Source organism: Magnolia sinica, chromosome 15 (genome assembly GCF_029962835.1).
Source record: "Magnolia sinica isolate HGM2019 chromosome 15, MsV1, whole genome shotgun sequence".
In the NCBI taxonomy this organism is placed as follows: domain Eukaryota; kingdom Viridiplantae; phylum Streptophyta; class Magnoliopsida; order Magnoliales; family Magnoliaceae; genus Magnolia; species Magnolia sinica.
Genome location: NC_080587.1, coordinates 66,857,968 through 66,880,654, shown reverse-complemented (window position 1 = coordinate 66,880,654; position 22,687 = coordinate 66,857,968). Strand labels below are relative to the sequence as shown.

At 37.2% G+C, this 22,687-nt stretch overlaps 2 protein-coding genes across 2 annotated transcripts in view; both read right to left on the bottom strand.

Moving 5' to 3' along the window:
* Positions 1 to 9,141: 9,141 nt before the first annotated feature.
* LOC131226970 (uncharacterized) lies at positions 9,142 to 10,593 on the bottom strand. The gene is made up of 2 exons (XM_058222661.1): positions 10,306 to 10,593; positions 9,142 to 9,765 (listed from the first exon to the last, which is right to left on the bottom strand). Exons 1-2 carry the CDS (start codon positions 10,591 to 10,593, stop codon positions 9,142 to 9,144), a joined length of 912 nt encoding a protein of 303 aa, XP_058078644.1.
* Positions 10,594 to 13,251: 2,658 nt separating this feature from the next.
* The window catches only part of LOC131226969 (uncharacterized), a 29,930-nt gene continuing 20,494 nt past the window's right edge, over positions 13,252 to 22,687 (bottom strand). Inside the window, exons 2-3 of the mRNA XM_058222659.1 lie at positions 13,874 to 14,031; positions 13,252 to 13,788 (exon numbers count right to left, since the gene is read on the bottom strand). Coding sequence (XP_058078642.1) covers positions 13,252 to 13,788; positions 13,874 to 14,031 — 695 coding nt within the window. The remainder of the gene's footprint in view (positions 13,789 to 13,873; positions 14,032 to 22,687) is intronic.

Below are 22,687 nucleotides of genomic sequence, written 5' to 3'. Positions count from 1 at the left end.
TTTTTTTTAAATAGCTGATTGCCGCCTCTAGCATGTTTTAGATACATGATGCTCTAGACATGTGAAAATATGTTTATGTCTACATAACACTGCTTGTTTCATTCTGTGCTTTCCCCAACATGTTCACATAAAAAATCATTTGTGCTGTATCCACAGCTACATGGAGTCAGACCCTGTAAAAATTGCAGCAGAAGGTGTAGAACGGTTTAAGAAGGAAAATTGTGATCTGATAATTGTAGACACAAGTGGACACCACAAACAGGAAGCGGCTCTGTTTGAAGAAATGCACCAAGTGTCTGAAGCAACGGTATTCATTTTCTTATCCTAAAGGTTTATCACTCTTATTCATTTATGTTGGTTGCCAACATGCTGTCTATATCTAATTTAAGTTCCTTGATGTTGTAGAAACCAGATCTTGTTATATTCGTTATGGATAGCAGTATTGGCCAAGCAGCATTTGACCAAGCTCAAGCTTTTAAACAAAGTGTCACGGTTGGTGCTGTGATTGTTACTAAAATGGATGGCCATGCAAAAGGAGGCGGTGCACTTAGTGCGTAAGTGTTGTTTTGAAATCCACTACACATATAGGCCCCACATTGATGCATGCGTTTATCCCTAAGGTACTAATAGTCTTCTACTTGCAGTACCACTGGTACTAAAAGACACCAAAGTACACAAACAAGGTAAGAAAGACAGGGCAATACTTGAACAGAAATAGGTAGCTTTGTTAATACAGATGAGTAAATAGAAAGTACGTATAGTGAGTAAGGGGCTTGGAATTGTTAGGCAGGAATGGTCCATTAGGTAAGAGTGTCACTTAGTGAGCACACCTCTCCATGTATCAACATGGGTATATGCATCAGATTAGATGTGTTGATGCATTGAAATGGATGATCAATCTTAATGGGACAATCATTCTCCTTATGAGTGTCTCAAGATTTACCGGCAAGCTTTGTAGGCCATGCAGTTGCACAAATTGCCTAACTTGGTAGACATGATTAATGTGTCAGTTATGCATTGATGTGTATTGTGTTTATGTTGTAAGTTAAAGTTGTAACAAACTTATGGTATGCATTGATGTGTATTGTGTTTATGTTGTAAGTTAAAGTTGTAACAAACTTATGGTATGCATTGATGTGTATTGTGTTTATGTTGTAAGTTAAAGTTATAACAAACTTATGGTATGTAAGCCATGCAGTTACAACTTTTTTCTCCTTTGAATTGTAACAAACTGTATCGGTTGCATTTTTCTCTGTCATACAGGTTGTGGCTATCAAAGATATAATATCCCCTCCTTATAGGGAAACATTTAATGATGTGTACAGGTAAATTCATTTTTTCTTATTCCTTATATTGTTTCCCAGTTATATTCCAAATGTATCGGTTGCATTTTTCTCTGTTATACAGGTTGTGGCTATCAAAGATATAATATCACCTCCTTATAGGGAAACATTTAATGATGTGTACAGGTAAATTCATTTTTCTTATTTCTTATATTGTTTCCCAGTTATATTTGTGTTGGTTTCAGAGTACAGGTAGCAATAGAAAGTGTTGGTCGATTGTGGCTTATAGACAAAGGGATGAGTAACCAACAATACGAATATGGGAGGCCTTCCCCAGGTATCCAGATGCTTTTAGATATAATTATGTTGTTTTTAAATGTATTAGCTCGAAATTGATGGAGTAGACCCGGATGTGCGTCGGAGCTATCCGGATGTTGAGCGGGAGTCCCTGGAAGGTGGGAACTATTGTTATGACCATCATGAAGCTGTCCATTTCCTATGGACAGCATTGGAGTGGCCTGTCCATTTGGACAGTCCATGTTTATGTATTTACTCGAAATTGATGGAGCAGACTCGGATGTGCGTCGGAGCTATCCGGATGTTGAGCGGGGGTCCCTGAAAGATGGGAACCGCTGTTATGACCTAAACCTGAACCTAAAACTAAACCTAAACCTAAACCTATAATCTTAAGCTAAACAAAACTTATGACCTAAAACCTTAACTTATAACCTATAACCTAAACTTGTAACCTATAACCTAATTTTAACCTATAACCTTAACCTAAACCTAAACCTTAATGTAAAACCTAAAACCTAAACCTAAACCTAAAACCTAAATGTATTCTCAAATCCCTAGACCCAAACCTACACCTAATCATAATCTTAAATCCCTAACCTAAACCTATACCTAAACTTGAAAACACAAACATAAACCCGATCCCGAACCCGAACCCGATTTCCTAAACCTAAACCTTAACCTATACCTATAACCTTAACCTAAACCTAAACCTTAACCTTAACTTAAACCTATAACCTTAACCTAAAACGCAAACCTATAACCTAAACCTAAATCAAAACATATAACCAAAACCAAAACCTATATCCTAAACCCGAACGCATTCTCAAATCCTATAACCCATAATCTAAACCTAAACCTAAACCTAAACCTATAACCTATAACCAAAACCAAAACCTATAACCTAAACCAAAGCCAAAACCTATAGCCTAAACCCGAACCCATTCTCAAATCCAAAAACCTATAACCTAAACCGTTAACCTATAACCTAAATCAAAACCTATAACCTAAACCAAACCTAAACCTAAAACCAAAACCTAAAACCTAAACCTAAAATCTATAACCTAAATCAAAACATATAATCAAAACCAAATCCCAAAACCTAAACCTAAACCTAAAACCTAAACCTAAACCTATAACCTAAAGTCCAATCCCTAAACCTAAACCTAAACCTAATCCTATAACCTAAACTCAAATCCCTAAACCTATACTTATAACCTAAAACTATTCTCAAATCCCAAAACCTATAACCTAAACCTAACCTTTCCCTAAACCTATAACCTAAACTCAATTCCCTAAACCTAAACCTAGACCTAAACCTAAACCTATAGCCTAAACTCAAATCCCTAAACCTTAACCTATAACCTAACCTAAACCTATACTTATAACTTAAAACTATTCCCAAATCCCAAAACCTATAACCTAAACCTAAGCTTTCCCTAAACCTATAAGCTAAACTCAATTCCCTAAAGCTAAACCTACACCTAATCCTAATCTCAACTCCCTAACCTAAACCTAAACATAAACTTGAAAACTCAAACTTAAACCTAATCCCGAACTTGAACCCGATTTCCTAAACCTAAACCATAACCCATTCTCAAATCCAAAAACCTATAACCTAAACCTAAACCTAAACCAAAACCAAAACTTATAACCTAAACCCGAACCCATTCTCAAATCCCAAAACCTATAACCTAAACCAAAACCAAAACCTATAACCTAAATCCGAACCCATTCTCAAATCCCAAAACCTATAACCTAAACATAAACCTTAACCTAAACCTATAACCTATAACCAAAACCTATAACCTAAACCCGAACCCATTCTCAAATCCCAAAACCTATAACCTAAACCTAAACCTTAACCTAAACCTATAACCTATAACATAAATCAAAACCTAAACCTAAACCTAAACCTAAAACCTAAACCTATAACCTATAACCTAAATCAAAACCTATTACCTTTCCCTAAACCTTAACCTAAACCTATAACCTATAACCTAAATCAAAACCAAAACCAAACCTAAACCTATAACCTATAACCTAAACATAAACCTAAAACCTAAATGTATTCTCAAATCCCTAAACCTAAACCTACACCTGATCCTAATCTGAACTCCCTAACCTAAACCTAAACCTAAACTTGAAAACCCAAACCTAAACCTGATCCTGAACTTGAACCTGATTTCCTAAACCTAAACCTTAACCTATAACCTAACCTAAACCTATACTTATAAACTAAACCTATTCTCAAATCCCAAAACCTATAACTATAACCTAAACCTTAACCAAAAACCTATAACCTAACCAAAACCTAAACATATAACCTTAACCTAAACCTAAACCTATAACCTTAACCTTAACATATAACTTTAACCAAAACATATAACCTAAACCTATTCTCAAATCCCGAACCCGATTTCCTAAACCTAAACCTTAACCTACTCTCAATTCGCTAAACCTATAGCTTATAACCTAAACCGAAACCTAAACCTATACCTTAACCTAAACCTATAACCTAAACATAAACCTAAAACCTAAATGTATTCTCAAATCCCTACACCTAATCCTAATCTCAACTCCCTAACCTAAACCTAAACCTAAACTTGAAAACCCAAACCTAAACCTGATCCTGAACCCGAACCCGATTTCCTAAACCTAAACCTCAACCTATTCTCAATTCCCTAAACCTTAACCTATAACCTAACCTAACCTAAACCTAAATCTATAACCTAAACCTAAACCTATAACCTAAGTGTATTCTCAAATCCTTAAACCTAAACCTACACCTAATCCTAATCTCAACTCCTTAACCTAAACCTAAACCCGATCCCGAACCCGATCCCGATTTCCTAAACCTAAACATTAACCTATTCTCAATTCCCTAAACCTATATCTTATAACCTAAACCTAAACCATAACCTAAACCTAAACCTAAACCTATAACCTATAACCTTAACATAAACCTAAACTTAAACTCGTAACCTATAACCTAAACCTAAACCTAAAACCTAAATGTATTCTCAAATCCTTAAACCTAAACCTACACCTAATCCTAATCTCAACTCCTTAACCTAAACTTAAACCTAAATTTGAAAACCCAAACCTAAACTCGATCCCGAACCCGAACCCGATTTCCTAAACCTAAACATTAACCTATTCTCAATTCCCTAAACCTACATCTTATAACCTAAACCTAAACCTAAACCTATAACCTATAACCTTAACCTAACCTAAACCTAAACCTGTAACCTATAACCTAAACCTAAACCTAAAACCTAAATGTATTCTCAAATCCCTAAACCTAAACCTACACCTAATCCTAATCTCAACTCCCTAACCTAAACCTAAACCTAAACTTGAAAACCAAAACCTAAACCCGATCCCGAACCCGAACCCGATTTCCTAAACCTAAACCTTAACCTGTTCTCAATTCCCTAAACCTATAGCTTATAACCTAAACCGAAACCTAAACCTAAACCTAAACCTATAACCTATAACCTAAACATAAACCTAAAACCTAAATGTATTCTCAAATCCCTAAACCTAAACCTACACCTAATCCTAATCTCAACTCCCTAACCTAAACCTAAACCTAAACTTGATAACCCAAACCTAAACCCGATCTGAACCCGAACCCGATTTCCTAAACCTAAACCTTAACCTATAACCTAACCTATACCTAAATCTATAACCTAAACCTAAACCTAAAACCTAAGTGTATTCTCAAATCCTTAAACCTAAACCTACACCTAATCTTAATCTCAACTCCCTAACAACCTAAACTTGAAAACCCAAACCTAAACCCGATCCCAAACCCGAACCCGATTTTCTAAACCTAAACATTAACCTATTCTCAATTCCCTAAACCTATAGCTTATGACCTAAACCTTAACCTAAACCTAAACCTAAACCTATAACCTATAACCTAAACCTTAAACTAAACCTAAACCTAAACCTATAACCTAAACCTAAACCTAAAACCTAAATGTATTCTCAAATCTTTAAACCTAAACCTACACCTAATCCTAATCTCAACTCCCTAACGTAAACCTAAACTTAAACTTGAAAACCTAAACCTAAACCCGATCCCGAACCCGAACCCGATTTCCTAAACTTAAACCTTAACCTTTTCTCAATTCCCTAACCTATATCCTAAACCTAAACCTATAAACCATAACCTTAACCTAAACCTAAACCTAAACCTGTAACCTATAACCTAAACCTAAACCTAAAACCTAAATGTATTCTGAAATCCCTAAACCTAAACCTACACCTAATCCTAATCTTAACTCCCTAACCTAAACCTAAACCTAAACTTGAAAACCAAAACCTAAACCCGATCCCGAACCCCAACCCGATTTCCTAAACCTAAACCTTAACCTATTCTCAATTCCCTAAACCTATAGCTTATAACCTAAACCTAAACCTTAAAGTAAACCTAAACCTAAAACCTAAATCTATTCTCAAATCCCTAAACCTAAACCTACACCTAATCCTAATCTCAACTCCCTAACCTAAACCTAAACCCGATCCCGAACCCGAACCCGATTTCCTAAACCTAAACCTTAACCTATTCTCAATTCCCTAAACCTATTGCTTATAACCTAAACCGAAACCTAAACCTATACCTTAACCTAAACCTAAACCTAAACCTATAACATATAACTTAAACATAAACCTAAAACTTAAATGTATTCTCAAATCCCTAAACCTAAACCTACACATAATCCTAATCTCAACTTCCTAACCTAAACCTAAACCTAAACTTGAAAACCCAAACCTAAACCCGATCCCGAACCCGATTTCTTAAATGTAAACCTAAATGTATTCTCAAATCCCTAAACCTAAACCAACACCTAATCCTAATCTCAACTCCCTAACCTAAACCTAAACTTAAACTTGAAAACTCAAACCAAAACCCGATCCCGAACCCGAACCCGATTTCCTAATCCTAAACCTTAACCTATTCTCAATTCCCTAAACCTATAGCTTATAACCTAAACCTAAACCTAAACCTAAACCTATAACCTATAACCTTAACCTAAACCTAAACCTAAACCTGTAACCTATAACCTAAACCTATACCTAAAACCTAAATGTATTCTCAAATTCCTAAACCTAAACATACACCTACTCCTAATCTCAACTCCCTAACGTAAACCTAAACTTGAAAACCCAAACTTAAACCCGATCTCGAACCCGAACCCGATTTCCTAAACCTAAACCTTAACCTATTCTCAATTCCCTAAACCTATAGCTTATAACCTAAACCTAAACCTAAACCTAAACCTATAACATATAACCTAAACATAAACCTAAAACCTAATATATTCTCAAATCCCTAAACCTAAACCTACACCTAATCCTAATCTCAACTCCCTAACCTAAACCTAAACCTAAACTTGAAAATCCAAACCTAAACCCGATCCCGAACCCGAACCCGATTTCCTAAACCTAAACCTTAACCTATTCTCAATTCCCTAAACCTATAGCTTATAACCTAAACCTAAACCTAAACCTAAACTTAAACTTTAATCTAAACCAATAACCTATAACCTAAACCTAAACCTAAACCTAAAACCTAAATGTATTCTCAAATCCCTAAACCTAAACCTACACCTAATCCTAATCTCAACTCCTTAACCTAAACCTAAACCCGATCCCGAACCCGTACCCAATTTCCTAAACCTAAACATTAACATATTCTCAATTCCCTAAACCTATAGCTTATGACCTAAACCTAAAGCTTAACCTAAACATAAACCTAAACCTATAACCTAAACCTAAACCTAAAACCTAAATGTATTCTCAAATCCCTAAACCTAAACCTACACCTAATCCTAATCTCAACTCCCTAACCTAAACCTAAACCTAAACTTGAAAAATAAAACCTAAACCCGATTCCGAACCCGAACCCGATTTCCTAAACCTAAACCTTAACCTATAACCTAACCTAAACCTAAACCTATAACCTAAACCTGTAACCTAAACATAAGCCTAAAACCTAAACCTAAACCTAAAATCGAAATGTATTCTCAAATCCCTAAACCTAAACCTACACCTAATCCTAATCTCAACTCCCTAACCTAAACTTGAAAACCCAAACCTAAACCTGATCCCGAACTCGAACCCGATTTCCTAAACCTAAACCTTAACCTATAACCTAACATAAACCTAAACCTATTACCTGCACTTATAACCTAAACCTATAACCTAAACATAAGCCTAAAACCTAAACCTAAACCTAAAATCGAAATGTATTCTCAAATCCTTGAACCTAAACCTACACCTAATCCTAATCTCAACTCCCTAACCTAAACTTAAACCTAAACTTGATAACCCAAACCTAAACCTGATCTCGAACTCGGACCCGATTTCCTAAACCTAAACCTTAACCTTAACCTATTCTCAATTCTCTAAAGCTATAACCTATATACTATAACCTATAACTAAAACCTAAACCTTAACTTAAACCTATAACCTAAGCCTAAACCTTAACCTAAACCTAAACCAAAACCTATAACCTAAACCTTAACCTATAACCTATAACCTATAACCTAAACTTATAACCTATAACCTAAAACCTAATCCTAAACCTAAACCTAAACCTAAAACCTAAAACCTAAACCTAAACCTAAACCTATTTTAATGATCAATTTTATTTTTAAAAAGTGTCCACTTTTTTGGAAGAAGTTTATACAATTCTTCATGATTCTAAATTATAATGTTTTGTTGGTTTAAATTTTTTTTTTCAGGTGAAAGACACAAAAAGAAAATTGTTGCTGATTTTTTTTTTTTTTTTTTTTTTTTAATTTATGATGTTAAACTTATATGTATTTAAGTGTGGATGAATGTAATGTGGATAAGATTGCTTGTGTTTGCATGGATGTAGTTTATGTTTGGATGAATGTAGTTTATGTTGGATTTACATAGTTTGGGTTGTTTAGATGGATGTGAATGTGAATATGATGAAATATATTATATAACAGGTGTATATTAGGAAGAATATGGTGAAATATATTGTAATAGGTGTATATTGACTCTCATAAAAAGCATAGTCCTATGGCCGTCCTTTGAAGGCCCACAAGAGACGGTCCATGATAATCCTTTTAAGGATGGCCCATGACCGTTCCTTTTAAAGGACGGTTTATGTCCGTCCTTTGAAGGCTTATCGGAGACGGTCTACGGCAGTCTTTTTTAAGGACGGCCTGACCTTCCCTTTTAAAGGCTTATAAGAGACGGTCCGAGACCGTCCCCCTTTTCGCCAATAAAAATGACGCTTTTCGACCGTCCTTTAAGTAATATGACACGTCAAAATTTGACAGCCCTTGCGACGGTCCATGACCATCCTTTTTGGTCATTTGAGATGGTTTTGGACCGTTCTTTTTTCGCAGTTTTGGCGTAGTGTCAATAGTAACATGATATGGATACAAGGGTACCCCTTCAGGTCAAACTCCCAACATGTACACGAAAGGTCACTGAGCTTGACTGTATCATTATAATCGCCTACAACATAGTACTCATCTCGAAAAATAGCGTGACGGTGAACATCTCGTGCCTTCTATACAAGATCCTTTAATTGTTCCTCCACCCATGGTGTCAACGGACTTACAAATGATGTTGCAAATTCTCTTCTCTTGTAAAATAATTCTTGTATCTTAAATCTTACCGCCTCTATCAATTTCGTAACGGGGTATTCACGTGCTTCTTTGAAGAGGGAATTGACACACTCGGCTATGTTTGTAGTGACCAGGTTGAATCTTTTACCTGTAAAGTGTGAAGACGCCCATTTTTCGTACCCGATTTCTCTTAACCATGCATGAACTGGGGGATTGGCCATTTCAATATCATGTATTAACTTTTCAAATTCAACCATTCTACATGTCTCCACAGCCCGCCAGTAGTACATCTCCAATGACTTGTCTTTAAAGGTGTCCACCAAGTTTCTATAGATATGGTACGCGTAGTAGCCATGGATTGCATATGGGAAGACTTGAGGAACCTCTTTCATTAAACCTTTGTGTCGGTCGGATATTATCACACGACCCGAAAGAAACCCTAACGTATGGTTGGGGTAGTTAAGGAACCAATTCCAGCTGTTCTTGTTCTCTGATTCCCCGATGTCAAACACAAATGGAAATATATGATTGTCCCCGTCTAAGGCCATGGTGATGAATAGAACACCCTTTTATTTGTCATTTAAGTGTGTCCCCTCAATGGCCAATACCCTCCGCATAGAATTCTGAAAACTTCGAACACATTGTCCGAGCTCTACAAAACACCTCTCAAACCTGAAAGTCTCTCGGTTAACATCCAGGGCAGTCATCGTCCCCGGATTGACCGCCCTCGACTCATGCAAATACAAGGGGAGTTGACTGTAAGAGTCTTCATAAGTCCCCATCACGTGATTAATTGCGAGCTCCTTAGCTTTTCATGCCTTCTTATAACTGATAAGAATATTATATTTCTCTTGCATAACGAAGATAATATCACGTGGCATCAACCCTAGTCGCTGCTCTATACGGCTAACTACCAGATCACACACTAACTTGCTGCTTGCTTGCCATTGATCGCTCTTTATCCATGACATGCCGCACGTGTGTTCCGATGTATAATTTCGTATCTTGAATATCCCCGCAACATTCGCCCGAGATGCATGAACCCTTCATTCACATGACTTTTCATAGCACACCATGGTGAATCTCCTAAAATTTGAGTACAGTACCCTATACTGAAACTTATTGCGAATTGCAAAGTGGCTCAAAACATACTGGCACCGATTCTTGTCCTTAAACGTTTGCCCAACGGCTATATCAATCGGTTCACCTAACGAATCCGTATATTCCAGCAGTTCTGTATTGGTGAATGTAGCATCATCAAATGGCTCGGGAACTTGACAAGTGATGAAGTTTGATGTTTCAACAAGATCTAGAAGCGGAATGTCACTTACACGTACAGCTCGGGTGGTGGATGATGATGGTAGATCTACTGTTGTTGCTAAAGGCGATGCCATGTATTCATAAATGAGGCTAAGGTCACATGCCCCGCTAACTTGGCAAGTCACAAAGTTTGATATTTGAGGCAGCTCGGGTAGTTGATCGTTGCTTACTCCCACTTGTAATGACGATGTCATATATTCAAATTTCACACTATGCTCCTCAACCACACTATCCACGTGTATTGTCCTATTGATGTGTTGCGTTGTCTCGATGACTAAAGGGATGAATTTATCCGAATGCTCCCACTGTGTTGCTAGGAACTCTCTCACGTCATCGTCGTCTTCAATTTCGGTTGGAGGGATTGATTCGTTTGAGCAAGGATACAATACTTTCTTCCTAATATCACAATCTGTTGGGTTACTCTTAATAATCCTGTAAATTCTAGATAGAAGCTCCTCGTACGTAGTCTCGACACGTAGCGTAAAAGTTTTCAAATTTCCACTAGTGTACGAGTATCGCTTGTTTTCGCATTCTAACTCCCCGCCATAACAACAGATGATTCTCGTAGCCATTATCTGAAAACCAATATAATGACATTATATCAGTGAATCGTTAAGCAATGTAAGCTTGCCATAATACAGAACTCGATTAAATAATAGAGGACCAAGTACTCATGTTTTATAATAGATGAGAATGATACAAAACTTAAGGAAATAAAGAGTAAGTAATGTGTTAATTTTTTAAATAAACAAATCTGAAATATGAAGCTTGAATATGAAATCTGAAGCCTGAATCTGAAATTTGAAGTCAAAAACTTGTTTGGTAACTATGGCTAAAGTCTGAAAATTAAGTACTGAATTTGAAATAATCTATTTGTTAACAAACATCTGAAATGTCTGAAATATGTTAATTTGACACATTTGCCCCTATCTATCTCCTGTTTGGAAATGCTTTACATTATAAAGAAATTATTTTTTATTAAATGAAAATAAAATTATTCTATTTAATTCAAATAAATTATAAAGTACTTAATAGAAAATTAAAATATCATTATTCATAAAAACAAATAAAAAATTAATGATTTGCATGTATAAGTGTGGCGGCAATTTCTTCTCGCACATTAGACATAATAGTTTGTTCAAAGTTTCTAAAAACTCCTTCCACTTCAGGCATATCATTCTCTGATTCGATATTCATCTCTGAAAGAACATTTTCATTATTGTATTGATGGAAGAGTGGATCGAAGATGGATTCTTTTCTGATGTAGTTGTGTAGTGTCATGTATGCAATAACTATGTCTCTTTACGTCGAGAAGAAATATGGTGTCATCCGCTTCAAAATTGCAAAACGTGCCTTCAACACGCTAAAAGACCTTTCGATTATATTTCGTAACTTTGCATGCATATGATTAAAAACCTCATCTTTACTAATAGGCCGCCCACCACTATAAAAGTCACCCAACCAATACCGAACATTACAGTATGGTGCCATAAATCCTCTTGTGTGAGTGTAAGCAGCATCAACAAGATAATATTTATCTACATAAAAACAAATGACAGTTTAGCAAAATTTCAAGTTATAATTTTACCAAGTTATATGAAAAAGTATATTAAATATTACCAGGAGGGGGCAATGGAAATTTCTTTGTTGGATCAAGTACAGCATCCATAAGTACCCTTGAATCATGTGCCACCCCTTCCCATCCAGCTATGACATATGTAAAAATCATATTAAAGTCACAAATGGCCATAACATTCTGAGCACATTCACCCCTTCCTCTTCCTCTATAAGGTATTTGTTTATCTATCGGGATACATGCAAGAATGAGGGTTCCATCTAACACACCAACGGCACCCTAAACATTAAAGGTAAATTGTTAACCCTTAAGTAGGATGATTCAATTATAAGTAAATATATTTATATTTTTTTATATGAAGTTTTACCTTAAATATTTGCCGAAGATGTCGGTGTGTTCTGATTTCTTGGACATTTTGATCAAATGATGGAGTGACAATCATTTCTTTGGCAAATTTTAGCATAGCAAATAATACCTCATGAAAGTACTTATGCACCGTTTGTGTTGAATGTACAAATCGATTTCTTACCAATCTATTCCGAAGGTTATGACTAATTGTCATTATAAACATGGCAATCTTTTCCTCGAGTGATACATATCTACTATCAAATAACCACCTTCGAATGCGAAACAAGTTACACAAACTATTGAATGTATCTTTCTCCATTCTAAACAATTCGTAGCAAACTGAAGATGGACCATCTAGCAATTCTTTCACAAAATATGATCCAGGTAATGCAGGAGAACTTGCTTGTATTCTGTTGGTAAACGTCTCTAAATAATTAAATAGCAGCTTTAATACAATAATCTTCAATAATTTCTTCTGTTCATTTGTTAATGCCATAATTCTGTCAACATCGAAAGTAAAGACTTCAATTAGATGTTTAAACAATTAACTAGTTAAGATTAACAAATCTCTTAAATATCTTATATCGATAAAAATCGATATGCTCTATATAATAATCTTCAGCATATCGATAAATCAAGAGTTACAGTGGAATTAAAGACATGTGAAAGAAATAAAACTATTAAACTAATATTAAAATTATTCAAACCGAACAGCACTAATATAAAGTCTATAAGCAAAGCTAATGTCAAAACATTAAAGAAAAAGAAATAAAACTAATGTAAAAAATGTGAAAAAATAAACCACACACTAATCTAAAGTCTCTATCCAAAGCTTCATATCCTCTTCTTCCTCTAGAAGCATCCACACTTCTCTGTTCTCCTTCTTCTGGGTAAACGATTTTAGAGCTTTAAAGTACAATGGATCTGGTCTTCTTATTGATAACATGCTGTTTAATTTCATTAAACATTCTTTGATAGTGGGTCCTTCTGCATTTGTCTTTTCCAACTGATGTATGAGTGCATCTACGCTGCTTTGGATATCCTTCTTCCTATTTGGTTTGTGCCGTTTGCGTTGATGAGCTTCTAAATCGACAAGCGGTGCCTGTTGGCATTCTTTAGTAGCTAAATTTATGTTAACATCGAGACTGCCTAAATTAATTTCATTTTCACTCATAGGTGTATTTGAAGGTATTTGAGATGACGACCCAAAATACTCCTCGGGAAGATTGTAACTATGTGTTGTGTAGGCTTCAGCACCAGTTGCAACAAAACCTTCAAATAAGGCCCTCAATTCGTTCTTAAATGCTAGTGGTCTATTTCGGAATTGAGCTGCATTCTTATTTGCCTACAATAAAAATATCATAAAATCATGTCTTAATTTGATGAAAGGCAAATTCTTATTTAACTATATAACAAAATTTCATAATTACCTTTATGTACTCATCCCATCTTTCTTCAGGCCAATCGAATTGGCCCGTCAATGCATTGTACCCATGTCCCGTAATGCTTATCAATTTTATCCACGCAGTATATTGTACTTTCAGATAATCCCATAAATTCTTCAATTGCTTTTGATTAAATTCTTTTCCTGTACGCTTTTTCAACTCAATTATTAATTTGTTCCATGCTTGTTTGGTCAAGCTTGAACCTGACCTACCACCCTTATGTGCTTCTTCAAGACAACAATCAATAAATATTTTTTTTCTCCAAATCACTCCATCTTGCCCTGCCACTATCCCTTGAAGTCATCGCTACAATAGTCTACTATAAACTGAGAATTGTTTAAAGAAGAACAATTGAGTAAAAATCTTTTAATAAATTTACTTGATTAAAATAAATAGAAAAGACAAAAACTCATGAAAATCAAGTCAATTTTCAAAGATAAAGAGACTGTAATACTTGTCGAAGAGAAATATTTATAATCTTTTATAAAGATGCTGAAAAAATAATTGATGATGCAGTGGAGAAGTAAATGAGAAGCCTGTTGTATTTTAGAAAAAAATAAACGTGAATTGGTACTACACCAGATGATTTCCCACCAACTTTGATATCCTCAAAACTGTTCGTACAACTTGAGCTCGATGAGCCCCATATAGGCTTCCAACGCAGGAACTTCGTGCAAAGAGGAGCAGACGCGGACTTCTTGCTAAAGCCTTTCGTAGGAACTTCGTGCTCTGTTAGCCCCTCCATGATGTATGTGTTTCATCCATTCCGTTCATCCATTTTTATAAATTATTCTAGTGCATCACCCCAAAAATTAGAGGGATATAAATCTCAGTTGGACCACACCATAGGAAAATAATAATAATTGGATAAGCATCATTAAAATCCTCCTAAGGCCCACTGTACTATTTATTTGACATCCAATCTTTTAATTAGGTCATACAGGCCCAGATGAAGGGAAAAAACAAAGATCAGCTTGATCCAAAGCTTTTATGGTCCCCAAAAGGTTTTTCATGGTTGACGCTATTCAACACCGTTTCCTGTAATGTGGCCCACTTGAGATTTTGATATACCTAATTTTTTGTCCCATTCCATGAAATGATCTGAAAAAATAGATGAATGGCATGGATGCAACACATACATCATGGTAGGGCCCACAGAGCACCGACCATCAGCCACTAGCCGGTGGCAGTGGAGTAGCCAGTCCGTTCCCGTCTTGGAGCTGGACGGGAATTCTTTCCCAGGAAGTTTCCGTGTTGGGATGCATGGTGAGGGCCACCTTGATGTTTATCTTCCATCCAAGCCGTTTAAAAGGTCATTTTCATTAGGATGAAGTGAAAATACCAAAAATTAGACCCCTTTGTGGCCATATAAATGTTTCAACGGTGGTCACTAATCTCCACTGTTTCCTCTCGTGTGGTCGATTCAAGTTTTGAATATACCTTATTTTTGGCTGCATAACCTAAAATGATCTGTAAAATTGGATGGACGGTGTGGCTTTCACACAAACATCTCAGTGGGGCCAACCCAGATTCCCTGCGCAGGAACTTCCTGTGTAAGGCTTTTGCGGGAAAACCGCGTCCGTTTTTAAGGAGGACGCGGATTGCGTACTACCCTCGCCCGTCCCTGGCTTCGAACGGGCAGTTCTGTGGACGGGCCCACCGTGATGTATATGTACATCCAAACCGTCAATCGCCTTTCTCAAATTATTTTAAGGCATGGATACATAAATGAGGCAGATCCAATGCTCAAGTGGACCACACCAAATAATAATTTTGGTTGCATTAAAATGCACCAGGTGCATTAAATGCAAGAGTCATCTGTGATGTGGTCCATTTGATTGTTAGATCTAACTCATTTTTTCCTTGATGCCTTAAAATAATATGAGAAAAGGGATAGAGGGTTTGGATGTACAGATACATAATGATGGGCTTGCCCACAGAACAGCCTGTTCAGAGCGGGGGACGGGCGGGGGTACAAAGGATGCTGCAGTGATAATGACATCCACCATTAAAACCTTTCTAAGAGCCACTGTGACATTTTTTTACCATCCAACCTATTCATTAGGTCATGTAGACGTGGATGAAGTGAAAACACAAAGATCAGCTTGATCTGAAACTTCTCAAGCTCTCAAGAAGTTTTTAACGGTGGACGTTCAATCCCCACCTTATAGTCCAATTAATCATTGGACTTGCTTCTTTTATTGGATCACACCTTAAATTATCTAAAAAGGTTGATGGACGATGTGGATCAAACACATAAATCATGGTCGGGCATAAAGAAGTTCTACAAGTTAAAGGTTGATTTTGTATTGCACAAGCAATTGAAAAGAAAACTTTCCGTAATAACTTAAAAATGGGTACTTTTGAAATCAAAAAATTTTTGTTTAATGAAAAATCACGGAGCGCATTCCGCTTTCACCATTAAGCCAGACTCCTATCACTGAAAGAATTCAGTGAAAAACCACTTAGCGCTTTCCGTCTTTCGCATTAACAACGCATTAACAAACACCACTAAACATGGAAAATTTTCCATATTCCGCGTTAAGTGCAAAAATTCAGCGTTAACAAACACAGCCTAAGTAATGTGTTAATTTTTTAAATAAACAACTAAAGAGAGTAAGCTTATATGAATTAGGGCTTCAAAGATACGAATGACTTCATGTGGTGCTCGTTAAATTCAGCGACGCTATCTATCATGGAATTAAGTGAGGCAAGCATGAAAATTAAGCGAGGCAAGCACGAAAATTCAGCAAGGCAAGCTAGAAATTGAACGATGCAATCAAGAAAATTGAGCGAGGCAAACTATAAATTGAGCAAGGGAAGCATGAAAATTCAGCGAGGTAAGCTAGAAATTGAGGGAGGGAAGCATGAAAATTGAGCGAGGCAAACTAGAAATTGAGAGAGGGAAGCTTGAAAATTCAACGAGGCAAAGTAGAAATTCAGCGGGGCAAACATGAAATTCAGCGAGGCAAACATGAATTTCAGCGGGGCAAACATGAAATTCAACAGGGCAAATATGAAATTCAATGGGGCAAACATGAAATTGAGCGAGGCAAACATGAAATTCAACGGGGCAAACATGAAATTCAGCGGCAAACATGAAATTCAGCGGGGCAAACATGAATTTTAGCGAGGCAAACATGAATTTTAACGGGGTAAACATGAAATTCAGCAGGGCAAACATGAAATTCAGTGAGGCAAACATGAAAATGAGCTAGGCAAACATGAAATTGAGCGAGACAAATACGAAATTCATATAAAATAAGACATAAACACATAAACTAAACAATCAAGCACTTGATAAATTTGAGCGAGCTTCAGATAAAATGGAATAAACCTCAACTAAAATCGAGCAAGGCAAACATCCAATTTAATAAGGCAAATTTGCATTTCAACGAGGCAAACTACAAATTGGGTGAGGCAAACTTGAAATTGAGCGAGGGAAACATGAAATCGAGCGAGGGAAGTTCGAATTGGAGCGAGGCAAAACAAATAATTGAGCGAGGGAAGGAAGCATGTAAATTCAGCGACGCAACCTATAAATTGAACGATGCAAACACTCAATTAAGTAAGGGAAGAGCGAAAATTCAGCAAGGCAAACTAGAAATTGGGTGAGGCAAACTATAAATTGAGCGAGAGAAACATGAAAACAAGCAAGGGAAGTTCGAATTTGAGTGAGACAAAATAAATAATTGAGCGAGGGAAGCATGAAAATTCAATGAGGCAAGCTAGAAATTCAGCGAGGCAAACTACAAATTCAGCGAGGGAAGAGCAAAAATTGAGCAGGTAAACTAGAAATTGAGCATGGCAAACTGAAAATTGAGCAAGGCAAACTGAAAATTGAGCATAGCAAGCTAGAAATTTAGCACCGCAAACATGAAATTCAGTGAGACTGATGAGATGGTCCCACAATGATCCAGTCCATTCATAATTTGGGTCCCACAATGGTGAACGGACTGCAAACATTAAATTGAGCGAGCCTAGCATTAAATTTATCGAGGCAAATATTAAATTAAGCGAGCCTAGCATGAAATTGCGCTGGGCAAAAATTAAATTGAGCAAGCCTAGCATGAAATTGAGTGAGCTTCAAATGGAATTGAGCGAGTTTCACATGAATTTGAACGATCAACGCATAAAATTGATTAAGCTTAACAAATGAAATTGTAAAAGCCTGACATGAAATTCACCGATCGTAATATGGAATTGACCGAAATTCACATGAAATTGAACGAGTAGTCGATCAATTGTCATCGACTTGGGCTCGTCTCAATTTCCGTGAGTTCTTCTTCAAATTCAAGCGTGCAATGGCTAAGTTTGACCAAGCACCCTCGGTGAATTACTAGCTAAATATCCCTATGTAGTCAGTGAATTATCATTGATTTGTCATTCAATACTTCAAAGGGAAGTAACCATAAACCACACAGGTTTTTTAAAATATCTCTACCTCCAGCAACCATAGTACCGGTCAAATGCAAGTTGAGGAAGGGTGCTTTGGAGTGAGGGAATAATTTAAACCTTTTCAGAGATTACAGATGCAACTAGATTGGAGGATTCCACGTAACCCTAATCAAGATGGAAAGCGGCAAATGTAGAATGATAATATGTAGATTGATAAATAGAGATTTTAGTAGGGAAAATGAAAAGAAAAAAGAAACATGCGTGCGTCGGTTTTTTACGTTGCAATGGAGTGGAAGGCACGTGATTTGCAAATGTGCGCGCGTGGTTTTCCGTTAAATGAAAAGGAAGTGAATGGCAGTGAAAAAGAGGGGTATTTTCATCTATCCGTACGTGCAGGGTCAAGTTGGGAAATTAAGTTTCAGATGCTCCATGAAAGACCACTGAGTAAAAGGTGGCGTCTACAGTGGTCATTTTCTCTTATTTGGGAGGGTGCTGACAACCATAAAAACTTCCGCATGGAATATGAAGTCACCATACTGTGTATATTCCATCAGAACCAGTCATCATGTGCGCCCCATCTAGATGAAGGGACACACTGACACTCGGGCCATTCCAAAACTAAGGTGAGCCGCAGTATGAGAATATACAAGTTTTAGGCAAGATTGTTCATCGCTCGCTCCCTGGTGCGTTGAATCTGAGTTTTGGGACCCAGGATGATTCTTGGTTTGTACGGTTAACATAAGGAGGGAAACCAGATCTACGGTTTGGATTCCACCTAGGCATCAAAGGTGGGCCCACACACAGCTCAAACAATGGTAATTAACATACTATATTGAAACCTAAGTAATCATTTCACGTGTTCCACATGGGAAACATCTAACCATGAGAAGACTTCAAGTCTCTCACCTTTCCCCACCCAATGGTATCCTCTTGTCACCACGTGGCACAATCAAAGGACCACATACAGAAAGATCCAACGGCTCGAGGTCACTGTAAAAAATCACTCATGTTTCGTCTCCATGTGTGAGTGTCCATTTGAAGTACTTCCTTTGTCAGAGGAAGGATAACGTGATGCCAGTAGCTGCATCAAAGAGTATGGCAGAAATGCTAACTCCTAGCAAGGGAGTGTCCAACACAGGGCACCTTGGATGGGATTTTCCAATGGATCATGATCGGTTAATAGAGTTGTGATCAATACATTACATTTCATGTGCTATTTCACGTGCATATTGAATCTATGTTGTACATAACATTCATCCTCTTATTGACCCAATTGAGTGTGGGATCACGTATGATTTATACATTTTATTAGTTCATTCAATTCGGAAACCCATGTACATTGTTTTCTGTCTCTTATTTATGGTTTTTTAGCACGTGGGCCCCACTTACCATTGGATCTATTTCTTTTCCTTTGCACTCTCTGTTTGCTGAAATTTTTCTAAGTACATAACTTTATTGTATATAGGCCTCTTTGACACCTTGTAGTGGGTCTCATGATCTGTAGTTAAGGGTACCACTAAGGGAAATGTTTAATTCTTATATCAATGATATGGGATGTCCCAACCTTTTGTCTAGAATGATCTCTAAGTATTTGGAAATTAGGCCCTAAGTTGTAACGGACCCCATTGCTAAAAACTGCCTGATTATTTTTTGTGTTTTGTACCAACTTTAGGCCTCTGTAGTGGACCCCACGTACAAGATATGAGTAGGCCACCACTTGGAACCTTTAATCTATACCAATGAATAGAGAAATTATATTTTACTTGGGCCAAATAAGACCCCACATGATTAGGGAGTGGATCTCAAAATGGGGCAAGGCACAGTTATGCAGAAAATTAAAATATTTATGTTTGGCCCTATACCAAATATTATGTGTGCACAACCAATTGGTCTCAGCTTATACTTTTTGAAGTTCATATAAAGTACTACCAAGGTCACCTCACGTCACACTGAAAGGTGGTCCCTTGAAATCATGGGACATACTCAAAATCAGGCCGAAACTAATTCTACATTGTATTTCTTATGCATTTCTTTCAAGTACCCAAGTTTGAGTTTTCACCAAAAATTGTATATGCATAATTAAGTAAGGTTACCTTGTGGGTTTTGAAGTACATATATAACTCTACCAAATTCCCTTTTTCCTTCGAAAGTAGTAAACCCCATATAATTGGATTGTGGATCTCAAATAAGACCGGACATAGTTGTGTAGAAAATCCTGAGCAGAAAAATTGAAATGCCTATGTTTAGCCTTATGTCAAAACTCATATGCGCAAATCCAGTGAACCGAACTATTTATATTTTAAAGGCCACACATAGGGCTACCAAATGAACCTAATGAAATGCCAAAAGGTAGCCCCACCTGATCATAGGACACGCCCAAAAATGCCCAAGGGTCATTTCTGCACATCTCTTCTAAGTACCCATGTTTGGGCCTTCACAAATACTCGTGCATGCATGATTAATGAGAACTGAATTTTAGTTTTTTATTCTTATACACAAAACTATCATATGGATATTTTTTTCCTTCGGAAGTAAGTCCACGAAAGGAAACAACCTGACAACAAGAGAGGGCACCGACACGCTAATCAATGGACCTTAACCCTAGGGCGACACGAAAAATCGACGAACCACTTTTAGGTGCGGACCATTACCCTTAGGTTGCCAATTATCAAACTTATGCCGTAATTAATGGTTTATGTAGTGAATAGATGAATGTATGATAGTGTTGATTTGTGAATGCGTAAACGGATGCATGTTAACCGGTGTTGATTATTGATTTAGGTAATGTATGGGCCTATGCATGATAATTAGTGTCGATTTATGATTGTGTAGTGTGTAGACGGATGCATGCTAACCACTGCTAGTTACTATTTGTTACGCATGGATGTATATGTGATAATCAGTGCCGATTGATAATTGAGATACTACGTAGATGAATGCTTACTAACCAACACACTTGCATGCCTTTTGTTTGCCCATATTAGCTAAAATATCCTGAGGTACTGATGAATTTGGTTCATTATTCCTGAGTAGAATTTTTTGTGGCATGCTATAGAATTTTAGTCTAACGGTAATTGGGTTGGCCAACAAAATCAGAAAGATTAGCAAGGGCAGCCTTACTGGATCAGCTGCCTTAGGCCAATCTAACCGATTCAGGCTGAAGATGGACAACCGACAGTAGTTGGACTACACAGGATGCTTGCACCCAGTGCTGATTGTGTCGTAATTCGCTTAAGTCATCTGAATTAGTACACTAGTTGGCCAACCATATATATTCACCATGTATGGTCACGCTTGCCTAAATCTGAAGCACCTCATACCTTTAAGAGGCCTACTGATAACCGTTAGTGATACGATCCCACCAAGACTCGTAAACTAGGCATGGTGGAATGGGACACCGTGTCCGATCTATCGGCCTACGCTGAGGTGACGAGCCTTCCCGTAATGACCAGTGAGTAACCAAGTCTCGGGAGCTGAGTATGGTGGAATGGGACACTGTGTCCGTGTTGTCGGCCTATGCTGGAGTGACAAGCTTCCCCATAGTGACCAGTGAGCACAGGAGGTGATACATCCTTGTTCAAATGGCCCCTGTAAAATTACTCGACCGATGGTTCTGTGTCAGAGTACCGTTCGAACGACTCGGGCAAGAATGAAATTGGGTGACAAGCCCTTTTTCTTGTGGTAATTTGGTTATATGACAAGTCCGCACCTCAGAACTAAGTGATTATACTCGGTGTTTGGGTGATGACCCATACCGAGTTGATCCTCATATATTTGGGTATCGTGCCCTACCTTTGGAATTATTGATCTGTGAGACAAATGGGTGATACCTAAATTTGGATCATGGATCGCAAGCTCAGAACCGCTACGGCCGCCCTAGGCCAAGTGATATGGATAAGGCCATTGATTAAATGAAGGTGTTTCAACTTTCCTAATATTATTGGATTAACGGACTTAATTAAATACTCTGCTAATATAAATATTCATGTGGTATTGCATCAGCATAGGTTGGTGACTCGGCAATCGAGGTTGCACTGAGGGAGTGTTGGGCATTGCAAACATAAGATGATGTCGCTTGAGGGAGTATTAGATGGTGAGAACATGTATCATATCATAATAACATGCATATGCATTAAAAAGAGTAGCTATAAGCTTTATGTTTGATGCTTTTCATTAATTGTGCCTATGAAATTGATAACATGTGAAACTCATTGCTAATGGAACCCGCTGAGTTGATCACTCACTCCCACTCTAGGACGGTATTTTAAAATACCAACTAGGTGATATTAGTGAGCAGGTACTATCGAGATTTCAGACGGATAGGCTTAGAGTGGCTTGCACTACCGATGTTGTATTTTAGAGGATTGGACCAAACCGAAAACTTACACTTTAATCATTTTT

Coding starts and splice junctions, on each gene's coding strand:
- LOC131226970 (XM_058222661.1), bottom strand. CDS start 10,593: ATGGCATCGCCTTTAGCAACAACAGTAGATCTACCATCATCATCCACC. Junction 9,766..10,305: donor GCAATAAGTTTCAGTATAGG/GTACTGTACTCA, acceptor GACAAATAAAAG/GGTGTTCTATTCATCACCAT.